The 26,357-nt window shown below is 34.9% G+C and overlaps 1 protein-coding gene across 2 annotated transcripts in view; it reads left to right on the forward strand.

The window, feature by feature from the left end:
* The window catches only part of Stag1 (STAG1 cohesin complex component), a 362,710-nt gene that overhangs the window by 78,054 nt on the left and 258,299 nt on the right, over nt 1–26,357 (forward strand). For both annotated transcript variants that reach the window (XM_076867213.2, XM_076867214.2), the window contains exon 2: nt 25,267–25,377. In XM_076867213.2, the coding sequence (XP_076723328.1) occupies nt 25,349–25,377 (29 nt within the window). In that variant the 5' untranslated portion in view covers nt 25,267–25,348. The remainder of the gene's footprint in view (nt 1–25,266; nt 25,378–26,357) is intronic.

Consider the following 26,357-nt stretch of genomic DNA (forward strand, 5'->3'; position numbering starts at 1 on the left):
GCTGGGTGTGGTTATCATTCATAGGTGTTGAATTGTGTCAAAAAATTCTTTTTTGTTATTGAGATGATTATGCTATCCTCACTTATTTTGTTAGTATAGTATATTGCTATTGCTGTTTATTGATTTTCATATTTTGTATTCTAGAAATTACACTTGTTCTAAGTGTATAATCCTTTTAATAATCTGTATTTGATTTGACCACTTTTGTGGTGTTTTGGTAGGCAATATAGTGAAGTGGTAAAAATTGTGTTTAGGTATGTTAGCTTGAATCCTAGCTATCTCTCTCTTTTTTTTTTTAAATATTTTTTTTAGTTGTTGATATACCTTTATGCATTTATATGTGGTGCTGAGAATCAAATCCAGTGCCTCACACATGCCAGGCAAGTGTGCTTCCGCTGAGCTCTAGCCCTAGCCTTTTAGTAACTATAGTACTCTGGGTTTCATCATCTAGTGCCTCAATTTTATGATTTTGTAAAATGGGATTAAGAGTAGTTCCTCCTCTTGAGAGGATTAGGCAAATGCTTATTTTTAAGCCCCCCCCCCCCCAATTTGGATCTGCTAGGCAGGTGTTCTACCACTGATGTACATTCTCAGCCTATTGTGAGGATTGGATTAGTTTTATGTGTATATTGTTTAGAACAATGCCTGTCACACACTATATGCTATAAAAAATGTGTTAATACCAAATTAAAAAAAAATTCAACCAGAATTTTAAATGAATTGATACATTTCTGGAAATATCACATCTTAAGGTAACTGATCCAAAAGCATGAAATAGCTTTCTGTTGATCAAAACTTTCATTATTTTTAACAGATTAAGAATTTTCTTCTTCCTAGTATTTATTATTTTTGATCACTAGTTCTTAGCCAGAGGTCATTTTGCTGCAGTGTGGAATGTTCGAAAATGATTAGAGATACTTTTGGTTGTCTCTTCCGTTACTTGTTCCTGCCATCATGGTTTAACATGTCTTGATAGTACTGTCATAATAACATTATAATTGCTTTCCTTGTATCAAGACTTTAAAACCTTTTTTCTTTCCTACATCTTGCCTAAAATAAATTTTTATAAAATATGACTTCACTGTACAAAATGAAGTCGTAAGTTCCCTGGATAGACATTGAAGACTTTTAGAAACAAATTTGAGTAGGTTCTGGGAGGCGTTAATATGTAGTATATGTATCTGTAAGTTTTTAATAATTGTCTGATAAGATATATTTGGGTCCATACAACTGGGGGAAAAACGCAGTTCTTTCATATATATATATATGAAAGATATAGTACTCTCCGAACTGATTTCCATAGTGGTTTTACTAATTAGCAATCCTATCAACAGCCCATCCTTTCCAACATTTATTATTTGTATTCTTGATGGCTGCCATTCTCACTGGAGTTTGATATCTCAGTTTAGATTTGATTTGCATTTCTCCAATTGCTAATTATGTGAACTTTTTTTCTCATATATTTATTGGCCATTTGTATTCTTCTTTTGGGAAGTATATGTTTAGTTCATTTTATCCATGTATTAGTTGAGTTTTTTTGGGGGGGTGTTAAGTTTTTTGAGTTTTTTTTGGGGGGGGTACTAGGGATTGAACTCAGGGGCACTCAACTACTGAGCCACACCCCCAGCCCTATTTTGTATTTTATTTAGAGACAGGATCTTACTGAGGTGCTTAATGCCTCATCTTTGCTGAGGCTGGCTTTGAACTGGTGATCCTCCTGCCTCAGCCTCCAGAGCAACTGGAATTACAGGTGTGTGTCATGGAGCCGGGCTAAATTTTTTGAGTTCTTTACATGTTCTGAATATTATTCCACTGTCAGAAGGCTAGCTAGCGAAACTTTTCTTCCATTCTATAGGTTCTTTCTTTATATTTTTAATTGTTTCCTTTACTGTGTAGAAACTTTGTAATTTGATGCCATCCTATTTATTAACTCCTGGTGCTATCATCTGAGTTTTAGGGGTTCTATTGAGAGAGTTGATGTCTAAGCCAATGTGTTGGAGTGTTGTCCCTGTTATTTTTTAAATATGTTTTTAGTTGTAGATGGACACAATATCTTTATGTATTTATTTTTATGTGGTGCTGAGGATTGAACTCAGAGCTTCACTCATATGAGGCAGGTACTCTACCACTGAGCTACAGCCCAGCCCTGTCGTTGTCCCTTTGTTTTCTTCTAGGAGTAACATAATTTCTGGTCTGATTTCTAGATCTTATCCATTTTGAGTTGACATTTTGTGTGGGTTTGTCTCTGTATCTTCTGTTCTATACCATTGGTATATGTGTCTGAATTCATATCAGTACCATGCAGTTTGAGTTGCCATATCCCTGAAGTATAATTTGAAGTCAGGTTTTGTGATCCTTCCAGCATTATTATTATTATTTTTTATCTTATAATTGCCGTGGCTATTCTGGGTGTTTTATTCTTCCAAGTGAATTTTAGGACTGTTTTTTCTAGTTCTGTGAAGAATGTCATTGATACTTTGATGAGAATCATTGATTGGTTTTCATAGTATAGCCGTTTTAACAATATTGATTCTGCCTAAGAACTTGGGGGGTGGAGGTTTCCATTTTTTTGTATATTTTTCAATTTCCTTTCTCAGTATTGTGTAGTTTTAGTTGTAGGGGTCTTTCATTTCTGTGGTTAGATTTATTCCAAAGTATTGTATTTATTTTTTGAGGCTATTGTGTGTGAATGGGATTGTTTTCCTGATTTCTTTTTTAGCAGATTCATTATTATTCTATTAGAAGAAAGCCATTATTTTTTTGTATATTTATTTTGTAACCACCTACTTTGCTAAATTTGTTAAGTAACTCCAGCAGTCTTCTCATGGAGCTTTTGTATCTTCTAAGTTTAGGATCATATCATCTGCAAACCGTGATAATTTGACTTCTTCCTTTCTTATTTTTATCCTTTATATTTTCTTCTCTTGCATAAATGCTTTAGCTAGAATTTCTAGTATTGTATGGAATAGAAGTGGTGAGAGTGTATATTCTTGTCTGATTCAGATTTTATTTTTTTGGTACAGGGGATTTAACGCAGGGGTACTTTACCACTGAGGTACATCCCCAGCCCTTTTTATTTTGAGACAGGGTCTTGGTAATTTGGGGGGATGGTGGGGCGGGTACCGGCACTTGACCACTGGGCCACATCCCCGACCCTATTTTATATTTTATTTAGAGACAGGGTCTCACTGAATTGCTTAGTTCCTTGCTTTTGTTGAGGCTGGCTTTGAACTCATCACAATCCTCCTGCCTCAGTCTCCTGAGATGCTGGGATTTCTGGCCTCAATAAATTGCTGAGACTAGTCTTGAACTTGAGATCCTCCTGGTTGGCCTCCCAACTCACTGGGATTATAGGCATTTGCCACTGTGCCCAGTTGGTTCCAGATTTTAAAGGAAATGCTTTCATTTATTTTCCATTCACTATCATGTTGGCTTTGTTTTGTTATATATACCCTGTATGATGTTCAGGTAGATTCTTTCTATCCCTAGTTTCTTTAGTGTTTTTAGCATGAGTAGGTAATGAGTTCTGTCAAAGACCTTTTCAGCATGTATTGAGATGATGTATGTGTTTTATATCCTTAACTGTATTTATGTGATGAATTTCATATATTGATTTATATATGTTAGAACTTTTCATGTATCCCTGGGGAAAAAGTCAACTTGATCATGTTGTATAGTCTTCTTAATATTTTGTTTAATATAATTTTTGAATATAATTTGCTAATATTTTATTAAGATTTTTGCATCTAAGTTTATCAGGGATATTGGTGTCTAATTTTCTTTCCTTGATGTGGCCTTACCTAATTTTGATGTGAGTGTAATACTGACTACATAGAATGAATTTTGAAGTGTTCCATCCCTTTCTATTTCATGAAATAATTTTGAAGAGCATTGGCATCAGTTCTTCTTTATAGGTCTGGTAGAATTCAGCTGAGAATCCATCTGGTTCTGGGCCTTTCTTCGTTGAATGATATTTATTATTGCTTCTATCTCCTTGTTAGTTATTGGTCTGTTTGTTTTGTGTGTCCTCTTGTTTCAATTTGGGCAGGTTGTATTAGAAATGTATGCATTTCTTCTAGGTTTTTCAAATTATTAAAATGTAAGTTTTCAGAATAGTCCCTAATGATCCTCTGGATTTCTGGGGTGATTTCTTCTTTCTCATATCTAACATGACATTAATTCTCATGTCTTCTTTCTTTCTTTTTGTTAGTTTGTCTTCTGGCATATCAGTCTGGTTTATCTTTTCAAAGAACCACTTGTTTTATTAATCTTTTGTAGGCCCCTCCCCTCAACTTTATCGATTTTTGGCTCTGACCTTTATTATTTCCTTCCTTCTATTGGTTTTGGAATTGTTTGGTTCTTGTTTTTGAAGCATCTTGAGGTATATCATTGAGTTCTTTGAGATCTTTTTTTCTTTTCTTTTTTAAAATGATTTATTTTATTTTTTTAGCTCTCTGATTTTCTTTTATAGACACTCATGGTTATAAACTTTCCTCTTAGAACCATCTCCATAGTGTCCCAGAGGTTCTGGTATGTTATATCACTATTTGCATATGATTCTAAGGATTTTTAAATTTTCTGATTTCTTCTTTACTCATTTAACCTTAAGAAGTGTATTGTTCAATCTTCATATGTTTATATAGTTTCTGTAGATTTTTTTAGGGGGTATTTTTTATTGCATTATGTCTTATAAATAATTATATCATTGTGTGTGCGTGTGTGTGCCTGTGTGTGTGTGTGTGTTTGGTAGAATTGCTTTGTGGCCTAAGATATTGTCTATTTTGGAGAGGGTTTGATGAGCCACTGAGAAGAAAGCATATTCAGCTGTTGTTGGGTACATATCTGTAGGTATCTGTTATGTTCATTAGATTTATAAAATTTTGAGGTCCAAAGAGTTTTTACTAAGGTTATGACTTGATGACCTATTTATTAGAGAGATGTATTGAAATCACCCAGAATTATTGTACTGGAGTTTAAGTCTAATCAAGTAGGGTCTGTTTTAATTAGGTACACTAGCATAAACATTTACTATCGTCACATCTTTTTGTTGGATTGTTCTCTTTACCTGTATGAAGTGACCTTCTTTGTCTCTTCTGATTAATTTTAGCTTGTTGTCTTCTTTGCTGGATACCAGAGTAACTACTCCTGCCTTTTTGGGGGCTTCATTTAGATGGAGTATTAATTTTCAGCCTTTCAGCCTTTCAGCCTGTTGCTTTCTTTGCCTGAAAGGTGAATCTCTTGCAAACCACAAATTGTTGGGGCTTGGTTTGTAGAATTAAAAAGCTCAATCAGCTTAAGTCTTAATTTGTGAGTTGAGACTATTTACATTTAATGTTATTATGAACAAATATTTATTAATTCCTGCCATTTTGATTTTTCCGAATATGTAATTTGATCTGGTTTCTCAAACAAGATTTTCTTTTTTGAGTTCTGGGGTTTGTTTTTGATGTATTCTTTTTGATGTATTTTATTAAGTATTTTCTGTAATGCCAGCTTGGGCAAAAATATTCTAAGGCTGGAGATATAGCTCAGTTGGTAGAGTGCTTGCTTCACATATACAAGGGCATGGGTTCAATCCCCAGCACCACTACCACATTTAAAATAATATATGTATGCATATAAGTTCTGCTTATTGTGGAAGGCTTTTATTTCTTGTTCAGTTCTGAAGGATAGCTTTGCTGGATATATCAATCTTGGATTGCCATTTTTTTCCCCAGTATTTTAAATACATCATTCCAAGCCTAACTGGATTTTAGAGTTTGTGATGAGAAATCAGAAGTGATTCTGATTGCCTTGCCCCTAAGTGGGACCTGACATTTTTCTCTTGAGGCTTTTAAAATTCTATCCTTGTTCTATATGTAAGGCGTTTTAATGTGTTGTGGAAAAGTTCTTTTTGGATCTTGTCTTTTTGGGGTTTTGAATGCATCCTGTATCTGGATGGCCTTCGCATTTTCAATTTGGAAAATTTTGTCATTTTTCTGAAGAGGTAAGCAATTCATAACCCTTCATCTCACAGCACTAAGAGTTCTTGTATATTTTGGTCATGGGTATTTATTTTCTTTTCTTTAATGCTGTCTGAATGTTCAAGTCTGGCCACTTTCTTTGTTAGCTCTGGGATTTATCTTCAGCATAGACTATTAAAGAGATTTCCAACTGAACATTTTATTTGATTCATTGTATCTTTTATTTCCAGAATTTATTTTTTGGTTCTTTTTCAGTATCTCTTTCTTCTTCTTAAATTCATATCTGTACTGACTTTCTCACTTTATTCAATTTTTCTTTCTTTTTTTTTTTTCTTTTTTATTTTTTTTGGTGGTGGTGCTGGAGATTGAACCCAGGGCCTTGTGCATGCAAGGCAAGTACTCTACCAGCTGAGCTATATCCCCAGCCCCAGGTTGTTTCATTTAATGTTCTCTTGAATTCATTGTTTTTAATAATCACTTTTGAATTTTGATATTTCATGTACTTTTTATCTTTGGTGTCAGTTGCTGTTGAATTATAAACATTAGGAATTATTATGTTACCTCGTTTCTTCATATTTCTTGTATTCCTGTGTTGCATTTTATGTATCTGTTGGGATGAATTTCTCTTCCATTCTTAATGTGTGGACTTTTTTATGGCACAGCCTTCTCTTGTGAAAGTGTCTTAGATTGGACTAAATAGATACCTCCTAGGTATGGTATCTACAACCTTTGTTTTAATCATCTCTGATTTTGCTCTAGAAGTGGGTGTTCATGAGTAGAACCTGAAGATCTCTCTCACTGGGGGCTGGCCATTAGTTTGGGGTTTTTGTCTCTTCTGTTCTCTGTATTAAAGTATAGCTGATGTTTGATTGTGGTTAATTTGTATGTGGAGGAAGTTGCACTGCGTTTTGGCTGGATTTAATTCAGCAGCAGAGTCATTACCTTGTGAACTTGAAATGTCCCTGTGGATTTACAGCACATCACTGAAAAGGGGGAATTAAACAACAGCAATCACCAAAGCAAACAATATTTAACATTAAAATAAATAATTAGTGCCTACTAGGACATCTACAACAGTAATTACCACAAAAACAGGAAATGTGGGATCAGAAATTGCCAGTAGCAAAAATAATAAATAAGGGTGAACTAGATCTCATGTTAAAGTAGACAACAGGTGTCGACTATGTTATCCATAGTACTGGTACTGCAATCAAGTGAATGTTGGGGACAGGAGTTATATAAGCTAAATAGTTCTAAAAGCTTGTAAAAATACAGTTCATTAAGACAAAAGACAATGTGACAGGAAAATAGAAGAAAGTTTACAGTGGTTCAAAATGTGAATAGAGAATGCAGAAGAGATGGAACAAGTAATGGTTATAAAGAGGAGGAGAGAAAAAACAACAATAGGATTTGGCTGTTAGCAGGACTTATGTTTTTTTAAATTATTTTTTATTTGTTTTAATTAGTTATACATGACAGTACAATGACTTTGATATATCATACATTTGAATCAGATGGGGTATGATTTCTCATATTTCTGAGTGTACAGTAGAATGAAACAGACATTGTTATTACTGTGTGTATGTGACTGCATGTTCAATATGATTCTGCAACCTGTACAAGCAGGACTTAGTTAACAGGAAAAAGAGAAACAAACAAAAACAATAAACCTCAAACCCCAGCCCTCAAAAGATGAGAAAAGAAAAAGTGACCATTTTAAAAACAATTCTAATCATGAGAAAAAAAGAGAACCAATCAACACAGCAAAAACATGGATCCCCCTCTCCCCAGGAATAAAGATTCTTGATGAAATATTGGAAGAATTATCTCTACTGAGGAGGTAAAACAGTTAGCAAGGATAGATTATCACTGCCTTTGTCTCACTGTCCTTTAAGATTATTCTTGGGCTATGTACTGATGGAGAGCAAGTCATGGAGGTTGTTAATCCCTACCCCTTTTTGTATTGTTTCCTTGAGCTTCCTGCTCATCAGGCCTAAAACTGAAGCTGGTTGAAATGAACTTTAGCTTCCCTTCTTTTTTAAAGGTTACAGACAGGCTGGTTTATTTTATTTATTTATTTATTTTTAGAGAGAGAGAGAGAATTTTTTTAATATTTATTTTTCAGTTTTCAGTGGACACAACATCTTTGTATGTGGTGCTGAGGATCGAACCTGGGCCGCACACATGCCAGGTGAGCGTGCTACCGCTTGAGCCACATCCCCAGCCCTAGCTTTCCTTCTGATACCCCAGTATAAGGTTAGGATGAAATGGGAGATACTGTTGATTGGAGTTTTGTCCAGAGACAACAGATCTGTGCACTCCCAGGACCATGCTGCTGCAGAGTTCTGGTGGCTGGGGCTTAGACCTAGGGACTTTGATGGATGATATCTAGTCTGGAGAAGTTAGATCCACACACTCTTAGATCCCAACATGTGTTTGGAATTTGGATATCTCAGGAGCCTCCTGAGGTTACTACTCATGGAGCTAAGGGAGCCAACCTTCCCCCACACAATCTGATGCCTCCAAATATGGCCATCTCAGGCTTAGTCTCTTGAGTATATCCGCACCTACCCCATCCAGTTTTATAACCCCCTTCATCTGGTTTCCTTGTGAACTGCCAGATTCAAAGAAAAAGTAAGTGGCAGAAGTGTGAAGCAGAGGAATACGGCTCAGGACATGATTGTCAGGAAGCAGAGGGAGAGGAGGGAGAGTAAGCTCAGCTCACAAAATAGAACTCCAAAGACATGCCCCCAAAAGACCCATCTGTACCTGCCTATAGTCACCACTCATTTAATCCCTTAGTGGGGATTAATGCACTGATTTGGTTAATATTCTCATAACCCAATAATTTCACCTCTAAACCTTCTTGCATTGTGGCACATATGAGCTTTTGGGGGACATAATACCTAAAACATAACAGAGGCCATAAAATCCAAAGGTTGAATGTTTTCGCTGGTATGTGGAAGCTAAACCAAAATAAAGGGTTAGAGGAAGAAGAGAAGTTGAGTGGATTTAAGAGAGTCCAACATAAAAAGGGAAACAAAAGGAAGGGAGGGTTAGGAATAGAAAACACCGAATAAATTTAATAAAACATGAGAAAAAAAGAGAATAGAAAACGAAAATATCTAAGTGAATCCCACCAAGTTGTTCACTCACAAGATTGGGGTCTTAATTAGAACAAGATGTATCCCATGCTTGTATAATTTTATAAAAAATGAATTCTATTGTCATGCATAACTAAGAAGAACCAAAAAAAAAAAAAAAAAAAAAGGAAAAAACACCCCATTCTAATAGGAATAGTGTTATCCATAGGTATCTTCGTGGTTTTAATTTGCATTCTATTATTGATTAATGATTTGGGCATCTTTTAATATGATTATTTACTATCTAAATACCTCCTTTGGTGAATGATGTCTTTTCTCTTAACAATTTTTTTCAGGTAGGAAAGTTTTTAATTTTAATAAAGTCCAACATGCTTTTAAAAAAATACATTTGCTGCTAATGTTTTATACCTAAGTTTTTTTTAATTTTATTTTTTAGTTGTCGGTGGACCTTTATTTATTATTTATTTATATGTGGTGCTGAGAATTGAACTCAGTGCCTCGCACATGCTAGGCAAGTGATCTACTGAGCCACAACTCCAGCCCTTGTATATAAGTTTTTTTTTTAAATACTTGTATTTTTTTAAATACTTGTATTGTTATTTTGGATGGAATTCTGATTTTCTAATATTTTAACCAGTTTTTTTGTATATAAACTCATAAGTTTTTCAGTTTTTGTTGATTCCCTTATTCAAGACTTTATTGAATGATACTGTTTGAAGTGAACATGCAACTATTTCAGGGAGGAAATGATTTTTGAGCAAAGACGTGACAGTGTAAACCATGAAAGTGCTTGCAGTGAACTAAAGTAGTTTGGTAATTAAAAGACAGTGGGCTGGGGACATAACTTAGTTGGTAGAGTGCTTGCCTTAAATGCACAAGGCTCTGGGTTCAATCACCAGGGCGATACACTCCCCCATCCCCCCAAGACATAAATTACAATACTATGAGAGATTGAAGGTGAAGCTGGGGAGGATTCAGTTGTTAAATTTTTGGACTGTTATGTTTAGAAATTTGAATTTTATTTTAGAAATGATAATACAGTTTAAAATTTAAAGATTTTAAACTGGGAGCTTGTTTGACTAAATTATTATTTTAAATTACTGGCTGTAGGGAGGAAGGTTGAATTAAGACAAGCAAGAGAAATTGGAGACTACTGAAATACCCGGGGACAGAAGGGACCTTTTTAGGGCAGTCTGAATAATATTAGAGAAGAGATGGATTTATACTACATTTTAATGGTGAAACCAGCAGTATTTGGTGAAGTAGAAGGGGAAATCATGGCTGATTTAAGGGTTGGAGATTTCCCACTTGGGTGACTATATGATTAAATGAGATGAAATTAGTAATTTGAAAACAAAACCCTAATCTAATTTTTTAATTAAATTAATTTGGGGAGGGCAGGGAGATAGGATACAGTTGAGAAAAGTGGCTTAGTTTCTGGTCACCACCAAGACTATAAGGCTGCATCTGAGAAAATGTGTACAGGAGTCAATAGTGAACCCAGGATCTAAAATAAAAGATTTTGGAAATCATTAAATACTTATAAATTAGCACTAAGAACCTTTATACTACTTAATTTAAAAGATGTATCACATATGGTTATTGAAAGCAGTTTACTGATGCTTGAGGATTGGGGGTTACTTGGGAAGTTGAGTGTCGGGGGTTTTTAGTCTTCGTTCCCTCCCGACCTGCAGGAGAGAGAGAGGGAGAACATGCCCAAGCCAGGACAAGCCAAGAAAGGAGAGGGCCAACTGACCGCCAGAGGTCAGCCCTCCCTCACCAGAGGACAATCAGACGCATCAGGGAGACCAGTCAAGGCTGGAGCTCCTTTACTGAGGAAGCACACACAGCTAATATAAGGCACAGGAGCTAATCAGGATAAAGATCAGCAGGGTGAGGAGAGTTCACGTGTACACCCATTCTACAGGCAGTAAGGGGATACATGAGCTGTCCAGGAGGACGGAAGTGTTCTGAGCTTATCCTAGAGGTGGTCCAATTTTTCGTCACAACCCACGATAAAGCCTTCTGGCTGATCGCCAGGCGCCATTTTAGCCATGTGGGACCCCAAGACCAGGAAGTGAGCATCAGTCTGCAAGTTAGGTTTCCTTTTCTCCATCATAAGTTTATATTTCTCTGATGTGACGTGCCCTACAGTTGAGGGGAAGGGAATATTTCCCAAACTCAGGAGGTTTAGTAATTTTCTGTTTTGGTTAAAAACCAAATCCATTCAAAAATGAGTATTCTGATGTGATTTGCAGTTTTATTGTTAGTAGTAACAGCAGTAATTTTTTATTATGAAAAATTTCAGCCAAAGTAGATGGAATTGTATAGTTTCCCCTTATGTACTTATTATGGAGTGTCCCTTAAGTACCTTTTATGGAGTTTAGCAGCTCATGAATTAGTACTGTTTAATCTATACACCTTTCTTCAAGCGAAGCCACATGATTTTAGTATATATTTCTCTAAAAGAAAACTCTTAAGAAACACCTAAACCATCAATAATAATTCCTCAATATCTTGAAATAATCAGGAAACAATTCCTGATTTCTTTTTCTCCAAAGAGTAATTTCAGTGGAAACTTGTGTATAAGTAAGATTTTTTTTTTTTTTTGTTGTTGTTGTTTTTTAACTAGAGGGAATGAAAAAGGAGATGGAAGCTGCTTTTATGAAAGCAAGGAAAACAAGAGTGTGGTTCCTGTCAAGGAATAGGAAGTAACAGTCTTTATATGTTTTATCTGATAGGGACAGTTGAGTGGTTTATAGGCTTTGGGAAGGAGTAAAGAATGAAGTATTGACAAGGGGGAATGTTGCAAGAAGGATATCTTGTTTCCTGAAAGAGTATTGAAGGGTAAGGAACGAGTGAGAGAGAGGGAAAAAAATTGAGCAGATAATTTCTAACTAATAAGTTATTTTTATTGATTGAATTAAAGTTGGTCAAAGAATAAGAGTAGTGAAATTTTTGAATAGTTGTTGAATAGAACCAGAGAGTGAACCATCAACAAACAAAAAGAGTGCTTAACAGTATTAAGATTCCACCTGAAATTGTTTTTTTAAAATTTTTAATTTATTTTTGCATTATAATTCTTAATACACCATTATACCATAATGTATCATATCACTGATTATATATAAGGCATGTTAACACCAAATTCACATCTTCATACATGTATTTTGTATTTTGATGAGGGTCTTCTTTCACCATCCATGCTATTCACATTCTCCCTCCCTTTCCCTCCCACCCCTATTCCCTATCTAGAGTAATCTTCCTCCCTTGCTCTCCCTCCCAACTCCATCTTGAGTCACCCCTCTTTATCAGAGAAGATATTTGGCATTTGTTTTTTTGGGATTGGCTAACTTCATTTAGCATAATCTTCTCTAATGCCATCCATTTCCCTGCAAATGCCATGATCTTATTCTTTTTTATTGCTGAGTAATATTCTATTATGTATAAATGCCACATTTTTTTTTTTTATCCATTCATCACTGAAGGACATGTAGGTTGGCTCCACAGTTTAACTATTGTAAATTGTGCTGCTATAAACATTGATGTGGCTGTGTCCCTGTATTATGCTGTTTTTAGGTCTTTTTGGGTATAGTCCGAGAAAGGAAAAGGGGTCAAATGGGGTTCCATTTCCAGTTTTCCAAGGATTCTCCATACTGCTTTCCAAATTGGCTGCACCAATTCGCAGTCCCACCAGCAGGGTATGAGTGTACCTTTTTCCTCCCGCATCCTCGTCAGCACTTGTTGTTTGTCTTCATAATGGCTGCCACTCTTACTGGAGTGAGATGGTATTTTAGATTAGTTTAATTTGCTCTGATTGCTAGAGATGATGAACATTTTTTTGTATATTTGAATGTATATCTTCTTCTGAGAAGTGTCTGTTCAGGTCCTTGGCCCATTTATTGACTGGATTATTTGGGGTTTTTCTTGGTGCTTGTTGGCCTCTTAATATACCCTAGAGATTAGAGCTCTATCTGATGTGTGAGGGGTAAAAATTTGTTCCCAGGATGTAGGCTCCCTATTCACCTCACATATTATTTTTTTTTGCTGAGAAAAAACTTTTTAGTTTGAATCCATCCCATTTGTTGATTCTTGGTTTTAATTCTTGTGCAATAGGCGTGTTATTAAGGAAGTTGGGGCCTAACCCCATGTGATGGAGATTAGGGCCTATCTTTTCTTCTATTAGACGCAGAGTCTCTGGTTTAATTCCTAGATCCCTGATCCATTTTGAGTTAACTTTTGTGCATGGTGAGAGATAAGTTTGTAGTGGTATCAGTTTTCATGGTTCTGGGATCCTTTTCTAACACAGCCCAATAGTCTGGGATGTAAGAAAAGTGTGGGATTATGTAAGGCTTAGACTTTACCTAATAGGACATATAGAATGAGCAGGTGTTAAAAGTGTTGGTGAGTAAATATTCTAGGTAAACACGCGTATGTAGGCTTATTAAGGAAATGAGACAAGGAATGAACAATAGACAATGGCAGGAGTGAGCATTAGGCTGTGTATGTGAAATTGAGGAGCAGATATAATGGTAATGCAGCATGAGAAAGACTGTGAATATTGGATAAATGAGTGAGATTGGTTCAAAACACTTAAAATCCAGAGACTGTGTGAATGTGTCTTTTGAATTGAAAAGGTATGAGAACCTTGAGACTTGGGATTAAATAGATGTTGCCCATGGTAGGAAGACATGTGGGAGGAGAGAAATCTGATGAAGATGCAGATACCTTCACTGAATGTGAGAAACAGTGATAGGTAGCCTGTAAATGAGTAAGATTAGAAAGTGGCATACACATGGAGGTGGAGAGAGCAAATGAGAGTATGGCTTGGGATAGGTAGTGGGTAACTAAGTGAACTTAGAATGTTTGAGAATGTTTCTCCTAGTTTCCAGCTATGTTTTGGTAGTTGAGGTGTTTTTATACAATGATGTCCAAAACCTTGACCTACCCATAAAACTGAAAATATCAATGTATAATTATAAAACGAGATAGTTTTATAAATACGTGTTATCCAGTAAATACTGTAGAATATTTTTGAAGAAAAGATCTTGGCACTTTATTCAGTGAATATAACATTTTAAATATTAAGAGACCTAGAAATGGGCTGGGGATGTGGCTCAAGCAGTAGCGCGCTCGCCTGACATGCGTGCGGCCCGGGTTCGATCCCCAGCACCACATACAAACAAAGATGTTGTGCCCACCGATAACTAAAAAATAAATATTAAAATTTTCTCCCTCTACCTCTCTCTACCTCTCTCTCTTAAAAAAAAAAAAAAAAAAGAGAGACCTAGAAATAAGGAAGAAGGGTGTGTGTGTGTGTGTATGCCAAGAACCCCCCACTGATCCTAAGTTGAACTTTCCCTTCTCTCTGGGAACCCCTTGGACTCTTCTTCAGAGAAATCTCTTTTCCCTAGAACAAAAAAAAGAAAAATTACCCATGCACAGAGGGGCAATAAAGTCCAAAGGTGGAGGCCTTTGGTCTCTTCCCAGGAATGGGAATGCCAAGAGGCACAGGGAAGTGAGGTGGGCTTTGCTCTTCACTGTTCTCTGCAGGGGTTTGAACCCAGGGTCTTGTGCATGCTAGATAAGAGCAAAAGCACTCTACCACTAAGCTGTACCTTCAACCTTCGTGGAGCATTTTATCATGAGCTCCATGTACAATGCCCACCCTTATCAAAAATCAAAATAGCTGGCTGTCATGACGCATGCCTGTAATCCCAGTGACTCTGAGGGCTGAGGCAGGAAGATCCCAAGTTCAAAGCTAGCTCCAGCAATTTAGCAAGGCACTGAGCAACTTAGCAAGACACTGTCTCAAAATAAAAAAAGGGCTGGGGATGTGGTCAGTGGTTAAGTGCACTGGATTAAATCTGTAGTTTACCCCACCACCACCCCCCAAAAGAAAAAGAAGGAAAGAAAAACACCCAAGGAATGCCTGGGGTTATCAGAAGCTAAAAGAGTGTGGTATGACTAGAGATCCTCCCATAGAGTCTTCAGAGGAAGTTTTGGCTCTACCAACACTTTGATTTTAGACTTCTAACCTTCAGAACTATGTGATAATAAATTTATGTTGTTTAAAGCCATCCAATTCATGGTACTTTGTTATGGCAAAACTTTGGAAACTAATTCAAGGGAAGGCCTTGGATATTCAAAGTATAACATAAAATAAAAAAGAACTCTACTCCCCTTGTTGTAGACTCTGACTTTTACCATTCGTTGGTTATTAATTTTTGCAATGAGATTGAACATGTATTGGCATTTTCAGGCATGTAAAAATATCATTGGTTTCAACAGTTGATTTGTTTTTTATGACAAGGACTTTTGGAATTTTATTGTTTAGTATGTTCTTGTCATACTCTGTAGGATATGCAGATAGTTTTGTTTTAAGTGCAATTTAATTATAGTGATTAGTATTTGTAGTTTTGACCTGCAAGAGATAGAAATTATATTGGGTAGGGGTAAGAGTGGGGAACCTAGATAGCACTGATGCCCAAGTTTAATAAGTGAATTACCAAGAAAAGAAATGTTTTGAACCATAGGAAGAAAGTTGAAAGGTCATTTGATGAAATACATCACCAATTTTTTTTACTTCATGTTCTTGGATCTTTGAGTTGTGTTTTAGTGTATAGTGTGGGAGTTAGTTTGAGTTTTTCTTCTTTTTTTCTTCTTTACTCCTGAAATAATTCAGTCTTTTAAAAAAATGTTTTATTGGTGTATTATAATTACACGTAATAGTTGGGTTCCTTGTGACATACTCATATATGCACAGAACAGTTGGATCAATTTCATTCTCTAGTACTTTCCTTTTTTCTCTTTTTTTCTTCCCCTTCTTCTTCCTCCTGATCCCAGTCCTTTATTCCACTGGTCTCATCTCTGTTTATTTTTAATTGATACATTATAATTATACCTAAAAGTAGGATTTATTATGATATATTCACACATGCAGGAAGTATAATTTGGTCCATGTCATTTTCAAGTACCTCTTTCTCTCCTTTCCTTCCTCCTGTTCTCCCTTGCTTTGATCCCTTCCTGTACTCTACTGTTTTTTCTTCTATTTTCCTATTGGTCTTCCCTCTGTTTTCCCTAAGATACCCTTTTAAAAATTACTTTTTATAATAAAGTTGTAAAAATAGTAGAGAGGTTTCCCTGTTATCCTTTATCTTCCCCAAATGCCAATATCTTATATAACCAGAGCACAAATATTAAAACCTGAAAATTAACTAACCTGATAATTTAATATACAGACCTTATTTAAATTTTACTTCTAATAATTCATTCTTGTTAATATTCTTTTTTTTTGGTCCATAATGCAGTGTAGGATCACATTGTGCGTAGTTGCCACATCTCTGCTCTTACCTGGGACAGTTTCTCAGGTTTTCTAAGTGTTAATGACCTTTGGCCAGTTATTTTATAGAATGTTCTTAATTTGGTTTATCTGATTATGGTTGTGATTAAATCAAGATTATGCAGTTTGGCCGTGATATCACAGAAATGGAGTATCTGTGATACGAGTAGGGTACCCTTTTGGATACTTATCACTATTAGTAGTGATAATTTTTAATCACTTGGAAGGAATCTGCTAGGTTCTCCATTGTAACATTACTTATTTTTCCTTTTATAATTAATGAGTATCTTGTGAGATACCTTTTTATTATGCATAAATTTCTTACTATACTTTTGCTCATCAGTTTTTAGTACCCATTAATGATCCTCATCTGAAAAAGTTATTGTTGCATATCCAGTGATAATATTCACATTTATTTCATTCCTTCTATACTTTTAAAATCTGTGATGAAGAAGAATTTCCTCTTCTCCCTCATTTATTTTTATTCAATTATCCATTTATATCTATATGGATTCTTCGTTCTCCTATTTTACAGGTTAGAATCCATTATAGCTCAGATTTTTCTAGGACTTCATTTTTTCTTTCTTATTTGGTACCAGGGTTTGAATCCAGGATGCTTAATCACTGAGCAACATCCCCAGGCTCCCCACCCCCGTTTTAGTGTTTTATGTTGAGACAGGATCACGCTAAGTTACTTAGTGCCTTGATAAATTGCTGAGGCTGGCTTTGAACTTGTGATCCTCTTGCCTCAGTCTCCAGAATTGCTGGGATTACTGGTGTGTGCCACCACACCTGGCTTGGACTTCATTTTTTTAAAGTTATATGTAAGATTTATTAACTCATTTCTTTCACATCATGGTCTCAAAGTTTTTTTCATTTAGTGTGTCAAACAATAGGTACATTTTCTTCCCTTACAAAACTTAGTTTACTTATCACAGACTGTATTTTTTTCTGTTTTAGTGAGTTTTAAGTTCCTTAAGATTAGTTGTCATATTTTAAACATTTTGGGATAACATTATTGTCATTCTTTTGGCATTTAGCAAATTTTAACACCCCCCCCAACCCCATTGGAAGTTTACATGATGGAGGTGGCCAAAAAAATATGATCCTGTTTTTTAATGATTGTCCCCTCCCCTTATTCTTGTGAGACTGTAGCTCATAGAAAATTACTTTAGAATGTTTCCTGGAGACTACAGATTTATTCCTAGTCCAGAGAATGCAAACATAGGTGTTGGGTTAAGAGAGGTTTATTACAATGTTCTTGTTTTGGCAGAATAATTAACATTATAAAGCTATTTTTGCAAATTAATCTTGTAAAACTGAGTTAATTGAAGATGAAGGTAGTGATTGTGTAGAAAGGGTGTCAATTAACCTTTTTAAAGCTTGTATTATAAATTATAAGAGAATCTTATTTAATACATTTTATTTTTGGATAACCATGTATTATTGTTAAATTTAGTGGGGTGTTTTTTTAGGGCCATGGAAATATGGTAGTGGTTGTTTTTGTACTTTTGAAATAATTTATATATGAAAATCTTGGTTATGCAGATTTTGGTAAGGAATTTTTTTTGTGGTTATATTTTAAGAATACATTTTCTCAGTTTTTTTTTTCCTTCCAGAATTGCTTTAACGGTAGATGTTTATTTGTTTTAGCCAAGGATATAATTTGAATGTTTATATTGTTCTGCTTATATAGTTTCTACATCTATGATAGACATTTCTGTTTATTTATTTAATAGACGTTTCTTGATGAAACTCTTAGTTGCCAGACAATTTTCATTTGTATGAGTAGGTAAGTTCATTAGTGAAATATTAAAAAGCTTGTAAAATTTTTTTTTTTTTTTTTTGCTGAGGGGAGGTTAGTGTTGGTGGTGATGGTAGTGTTTGAATTTGGGGAAATTTAATTTTTAAAAACCATAAGACATTTTTTCTTAAGAAGCTTGTGGAAATATAAACTCAAGTACTTTTGACATTTCTGTAAGTTTTTTATTTGTATGTATTCTTTCATATTTACTGTGAGGTAATTTAGTATAAGGCAAGTTGGGTTCATTCTTTTCTTAATATTTATTTTTTAATTGTAGGTGGACGCAATATCTTTGTTTATTTATTTTTAAGTGGTGTTAAGGATCAAACTCAGGGCCGTGCACGTGCTATGCAAGCACTCTACCTACCGCTAAGCCAACCCCAGCCCAGGGGTTTCATTCTCAACTTATTTGCTATTTAAAAACTGATATGTGTAATGTACTTTAAATTCAGCAATTCAATCAATAACATTTTATTTTTGATCAGTCACATGGGGGATTTATAGATCAAGACAGCTTATCTTTATGTCTATTGATGTGGTGAATAACATTTATTGATTTCCGTATATTGAACCAGCCTTGCATCCCAGGGATGAATCCTACTTGATCATGGTGCACAATTTTTTTGATATGTTTTTGTATCTGATTCGCCAAAATTTTATTGAGGATTTTTGCATCTAGGTTCATTAGAGATATTGGTCTGTAGTTTTCTTTCTTTGAGGTGTCTTTGTCTGGTTTCGGAATCAGGGTGATGTTTGCCTCGTAGAATGAATTTGGAAGAGCTCCCTCTTTTTCTATTTCCTGAAATAACTTGAAAAGTATTGGTATTAATTTTTCTTTAAAGGTTTTGTAAAACTCCGCTATATATCCATCCAGTCCTGGGCTTTTCTTGGTTGGTAGTCTTTTGATGGCTTCTTCTATTTCATCCATTGAAATAGAAATGAAATCCTTTTTCATCCCGTATATTAGTAATTTGAGTTCTCTCTCCTTCTTCTCTTCGTTAGCATGGCTAAGAGTCTGTCGATCTTATTAATTTTTTCGAAAAACCAACTTTTAGTTTTGTCAATTTTTTCAATAGTTTCTTTTGTTTCAATTTCGTTGATTTCCGCTCTGATTTTAATTATTTCTTGCCTTCTGCTACATTTTCTGTTGTTTTGCGCTTCCTTTTCTAGGGATTTGAGATGAAGTGTGAGCTCATTTATTTGTTGTTTTTTTTCTTTTTTGGAGGAATGACCTCCAGGCAATGAATTTCCCTCTTAAAACTGCTTTCATTGTGTCCCATAGATTTTGATATGTTGTGTCTGTATTTTCATTTATCTCCAAGAATTTTTTGATTTCCTCCTTTATGTCTTCTGTAACCCATTGATCATTCAGTAACATATTGTTCATTTTCCAAGTGATGTAGGATTTTTCCTTTCTTCTTTTATCATTGATTTCCAGTTTCATTCCATTATGATCAGATAAAGTGCATGGTATTATCTCCACACCTTTATATTTACTAAGGGTTGCCCTATGGCATAATATATGGTCTATTTTTGAGAAGGATCCATGTGCTGGTGAGAAAAAAGTATATCCACTTGATGATGGTTGATATATTCTATAAATGTCAGTTAAGTCTAGGTTTTTGATTGTGTTATTGAGTTCTATAGTTTCTTTATTCAACTTTTGTTTGGAGGATCTGTCCAATGGTGAGAGAGGTGTGTTGAAGTCACCCATAATCATTGTGTTGTTGTCTATTTGATTCTTGAACTTGAGGAGAGTTTGTTTTATGAACGTTACAGCACCATTATTTGGTGCATAAATATTGATAATTGTTATGTCTTGTTGATGAATGGTTCCTTTTAATAGTATATAATGTCCTTCCTTATCCCTTTTGATTAACTTAGTCTTGAAGTCGATTTTATTCGATATGAGGATGGCCACTCCTGCTTGCTTCCGAGGACCTTGTGCGTGGTATGATTTTTCCCAACCTTTCACCTTCAGCCTGTGTATGTCTTTTCCAATCAGATGTGTCTCCTGGAGGCAGCATATTGTTGGATTTGTTTTTTTAATCCATGTTACCAGCCTATGTCACTTTATTGGTGAGTTTAAGCCATTAACGTTTAGGGTTACTATTGATATATGGTTCGTACTTCCAGCCATGTTTGATAATTTATCTTTTCTTTTTTTTTTTTTTTAATTTGGTTTCTTTCTCCATGATTAGCTCCTCCTCTTCCCCGCCCCCCCCACCGCTTTACTCAGGTACTTCCCACTGTTGGTTTTGGTTATTGTTTTTCGTTTCTTCCTCGTGTAGTGTTTTGCTCAAGATGCTTTGCATTGCTGGTTTTCTGGCTGCAAATTTTTTAAACTTTTGTTTATCATGAAAGATTTTTATTTCGTTGTCATACCTGAAGCTTAATTTTGCTGGATACAAAATTCTTGGTTGGCATCCATTGTCTTTCAGTGTTTGAAATACGTTGTTCCAGGATCTTCTCACTTTCAGTGTCTGTGATGAAAAATCCTCCGTTAACCTTATTGGTTTACCCCTGAATGTAATCTGCTTCCTTTCTCTTGTAGCTTTTAACATTGTCTCTTTGTTCTGTATATTGGATATCTTCATAACAATGTGTCTTGGTGTTGGTCTACTGTGATTTTGTATGCTCGGTGTCCTGTATGCATCTAAAATTTGTACATCTGTTTCCTTTTTTATATCTGGAAAGTTTTCTAAAATTATTTCATTCAACAGATTGCTCATTTCTTTGTTTTGGACCTCTATACCTTCCTCTATCCCGATGACTCTTAAGTTTGTTTTTTTTATGTTATCCCATGTCTCTTGGATATTTTTCTCGTGGTTTCTTACCAGTCTTTTTGAGTTGGCTGGACTCTTTTCAAGACGATATATTTTGTCTTCATTGTCTGACGTTCTGGCTTCTACTTGTTCCACTCTGTTAGTGATACTCTCATTTGAGTTTATAATTTGGTTTATAGTTTTCTTCATTTCTAGGATTATTATTTGATTTTTTTTTATAATCTCTATCTCCTGGTAAAGTTGCTTATTTGCTTCTTTTATCTGTTTATGTAATTCCTTTTCAATGTGTTATTTCATTGTTTGAATTTGCTGTCTCATGTCCATCTGTCTAAGGTATTCCTTGAGTTCTTTATTTGACCATTTTTCTGATGCCTTTAGGTCTTCCTGTATATTTAGGCTGTCCTTTATTGTTTGTACTCCTTTTCTTCCTTGCTTTTTCACGCTGCTTATGTTACTTCCGGTTCTGTTTGACTGCTGAGTTACTGTTTACTCCTATAAATTTATTTGGTTTTGTGTATCTCCGGAGTCTCTCTTTTGTGATGGGAGACTATGACTAGAGATGATGAATTTTGTTGCACTTTAATGCAGATTCATTCATTTCTTAAACTGTTTACGGATTCTGATGGCATATAGCCATCAGAAATTTAAAAAAATAGCCATCAGAAATTTATAAGAATTAAAGAAAAATGTGACTAGTGTGTTTTGAGTGTTTGTAGCTAAAATATTGTGTAGACAGCATTTTTGGGAAAAGGTATGGCTATCATGGAGTAACAAAACAGTTCAGAGCTCTTTGGACCTGTCTTATTTTTTGCTTTCATTTTCCTTTAATTGAGGAATATTCATCTGTGTTGTGTGATTATGTGTATTTAAGGTCACTTGTAGAGGAGACTTTCCAGTCTTTCTCTTGTTCCATTTCCATGTATTATATTCCATTTTTTGACCCTTTAAACCCTGTACAAACCCTTACCTCCCCTTTGAGGGTCACGGGTTTAGTGGATTGGTTACTAGGAATGTATTCCTCAACTGTTTTTGTTTAAAAGAAAAGTCCAATAACTTTTGTTACTTTCCAAATTATAGGAGTTCTTTTTTTTTAATATTTATTTTTTGGTGTAGCTGGACACAACACAATGCTTTTATTTTTATACGGTGCTGAGGATCAAACCCGTGTCCCACCCGTGCTAGGCGAGCGCTCTATCGCTGAGCCACAATCCCAGCCCCAGGAGTTCTTATCCTTAATTTTGTGTACTCTTCTTAACACCACCCCCACCCATTTATGGGGTACCTTGTAATATTTTGGTACATGTGTACAAAATGTTATGCTCAATTCAGGGTAATTAGCGTATTTATCACTTTAAACATCACTTGTTTGTGGTGAGAACATTCAAGATTCTTTCTCATAGGTATTTTGCAATATACAATATGAAATTGTGAAGTAGAGTCACCCTACTGTTCATTGTGTATGTGTACTGCATTCTCTTTATCAGTTCATGTTTATGGGCAGTTAGGTTAATTAAAAAGTGCAGATGTCATACTGATTTTATTTTCTTGGGATTGTGTGACAGTTTTGTTTTTAATTTTTTTGGGAAACATCCACATTGTTTCCATAATGGCTGTAGAATTTCTATTCTTACCAGCAATGTCTAAGCATTCCCTTTCTCCGCGTCTTCCCCAATACTTATCTTTTATCTTACTACTTCTTTCTTTATCTTTTCAAAATAATAACCTTTCTGATTGGAGTGGGGCAATATTTCCTTGTAGTTTGATTTGTATTTCTCTGATGACTAACATACACATTTTTAATTAAACATGTTTACTAGGTTTTAGACATTATAAATACAGCAATTAGTAAAAAGAGCAATTCTTGCCCTTAAGGAGCTTACATTCTTTTATGCTTTTGTCTATCTGCCCCTTCTTCCTGTGCCTAAGAATTAATACTCATTAAAGAGTTCGAGGTATTCCTACAGTCACTCTCCACAGCTACTATATGAAGTATGGCTTCTTTTATTATTCCAGATGAGAATGCTGAGGCATAGTCAGTTGCAGAGCTAGAAAGTAGCATACTTGTTATAAGTACCTAGGCAGTTTGGATCCAGAATTCAAACTCTTAATAACTCTGCTCTGTTTCCTTTTGATTTTTAGGTTTGTGTTACCAAGAGATTGTAAGAATAGCATTTTAGGGTAAATATTTAGGTGAGAGAGTAGAATAGTGATCTAACCTGTTGTTACAAATGAACTTTATCGCCATCCCACTGAGCACATGGTGGTTAAAAGTATCTTTTTGTATGCTTGATATCTGAGAGTTTCTAGATTAATGTTATCAAAAGATTTACCACTCTCTTTTCTTGTAATTTTTTTTTTTTTTGGTATTGGGGATTGAACTCAGGGACACATGACCCCTGAGCCACTTCTCCAGCCCTATTTTATATTTTGTTCAGAGATAAGGTCTCACTGAATTGCTTAGAGCCTTGCTTTTGCTGAGGATGGCTTTGAACTTGAGATCCTCCTGCCTCAGCCTCCTGAGCTGCTGAGATTACAGGCGTGATCCACTGCACCTGACCTTTTCTAGTATCTTTATGTTGCCTGGTGATTTAGATCATCTTTTAGTGTAAATTGCTATGTAACTTGAAAGATCTAAATCTGTTTTGGCAATCTTCCTGAAAGAGCTACAAAATCTGTCTTCATTCACAGATTAAGTTTCACTGAGAAGAGAGACTGAAATGTTGTTTTCTTGGTTGAATACTGCTTCCATGTTTTTATTAAAGATAATTCAATTATATATTTATGTATGTTATTGGATATTTTTTCTCTTAATATCCTTAATTTGATATCATTAACATAGGTGATAATCATAATTCTAGCAAAAATAGTTAACAACTATATTACTTCTGTGTAGTTAGAATACCATTTAATAGAAACTGTTGAAAAGCAGCTTCTTAAATAATCTTATTGTCATTGTAACCATTGATTTGCTTAGCAAATTTTGTGGTGCCCTACCACCACCATCACCTGCCTGTGTGTTTGTGTGATACACTGCTAAGAGAATCTTCAGGAATAAAAAATAAGGCTCAAATTAATAACATTTTATTATATATAGTTAATATAATTACATTGATAGTGAATTCCTGTGATTAAAGAAATAGGACCTAGTGATTTACAAATAAAACTGCATGTAATTGGAAATAATCTGTGCCCTTTAAATCCTTGCTTTTGATTCAGTTAATAACCATGTATGAGACACAGAGTATTATACTATGAGATGATTAGGTTAGCAGTTGTATTCTGCTTCATTACCCTACCTTCATCCTTTTCAACATGGTACATGACTAACAAAGATATTCCTTGTTTTAATAAATGGGGGTATTGTGTCTGTATTTGCATATCTACATGAACTCTTCCACTTAAATCTACGTGAGGTCAAACATTGACTAAGGAACAAGAAATATTAAGATATCAGGACATAAATTGGCTAGCATCTATTGGATACCTTAATCTGCTGATACATTATTTACTTTTTTTAGTGACTATTTTTTAGAGCAGTTTTAAGATTTATACTAAAATTGAGCAAAAGTCTGACTGATTTCTCTTGTACCCATTGACTCCAGCTCAATCTCTCCTACTATCAACATAGTTACCAAAGTGGTACCTTTGTTAGAATACAACCTACATTGACATGATGTTACCATCCAAAGTCTGTAGATTTTGAATTAGAATTCACTCAGTGACATATTCTACAGGTTTTTGACAGCTATATTACATATCCATCATTATAGTATCATTCATAAAAGTTCCACTGCTCTTAAAACCCCCTGTGCTCTGCCTATTCATTTTCATTCTGGCCTGCACCATTCTGCAACCACTGATCTATTGTCTCCATAGATTTGTTTCTTCAAGAGTACTGTATAATTCAAGTCATGCAGTATGCACCCGTTTCAGATTGACTCCTTTCACTTAGTAATATTTATTTAAGATTTCTCTTCTTTTCATGGCTTGGTTGTTTTTTTCTTTTAAATACCGAGCAATATTCTGTTGTCTATACCACCGTGTGTTTTTCTATTCACTACTAGAGGATATGTTGGTTGTTTCCAAGTTTTGGCAATTATGAATAAAGGTAAGGTAAACATCCTTGTGCAGGTTTCTGTGTGGATTCAACTTATTTGGGTAAATATTAAGTAGTGAGATTGCTGGAGGTACTGATTGATTGTAGTCTATTTATCTGGCATATCACTTTATTTTTTAATAATTCTTATATTTTTTTTCCAATTAACAGGGTTACCTTTGTGGTTGTTTTAAAATTTTGAATTATACAGAAGTTGATTCTTTTGCTGCATTGTGGTACAACCGGTCTAGCAATGATTACTTCAGAGTTACCAGTGTTACAGTAAGTATTAGAATTTTCTTTCCTGTTTTAAAAAGAAAGATGGATACAGATTCTATATTATAGGGTTCTCTTTGATGAGACACAGTAAATATGTTCTTTGATATTGAGACAATATGTTTGAAAGTTTAAGTATTCGTGTATATAATTACCATATCCATTCATGTCCTTGCTAAGAGAATGTCAGCATGTTCTCTGATATTGAACAAAAAAGATGTTCATGTCCTATATCTGGGCTCAGCAAATTATGACCCAAGAGCCAAATGCTGCCTAGTTTTGTAAATTGTTATTGGATCCAGACTAACACTGGTTTTGCTTTATATAGTGTTCTTCACATACATGTTATGACTGCTTTATACTTTAAATTATGATGATGAATATTATCTCAGAAGCCAAAAAATATTCAATCTGGCCATTTACAAGGAAAAGTGTATTAACTTTAACCCTATATCATGCTTTTTGTACCCTCTCCCTGCTCTCCTTTAAATTTTTTTAAAAGGCTCTTTTCTATCCCCTGAGATTGAAATTGTTGAGCTATTCTGATTACCTGAAGTAATGTAAGGGAGTACTATTTGATATTTTTGGTGGCATCTCCTTAGATTTGGGGGACAAATTTAGAACTGGAATTTCTTTTGGAATCTCTGGGAAATATATTAACAGTAATAGCAGATACTGTTCATTTCATAGCTATAAATCAAGGATCAATATACTTTGGCCCTATATGATAATGATGGTTTAGCTATAATGAAAGTGATGAATTTAAACATTTATCTTATTACTGGTCCTGTTAATCTGTATACCTCTTTTCCAAAGGACAGCCTTCTGATTACTCTCCTGGATTTCTTTTTCCCCCTCAGTTCCAAGAAATAAAGCTTTCTAAATTCCTTAACTGGCCTAAAAGATGGTTAATACCTTCCTTTGTTCTTTCTCTCTATTATAGAAAATAGAAGTCTTTTCTACCTACTTACTTCACGCCTCTGTAC

This window comes from Callospermophilus lateralis, chromosome 10 (assembly GCF_048772815.1).
Source record: "Callospermophilus lateralis isolate mCalLat2 chromosome 10, mCalLat2.hap1, whole genome shotgun sequence".
Lineage (NCBI taxonomy): Eukaryota > Metazoa > Chordata > Mammalia > Rodentia > Sciuridae > Callospermophilus > Callospermophilus lateralis.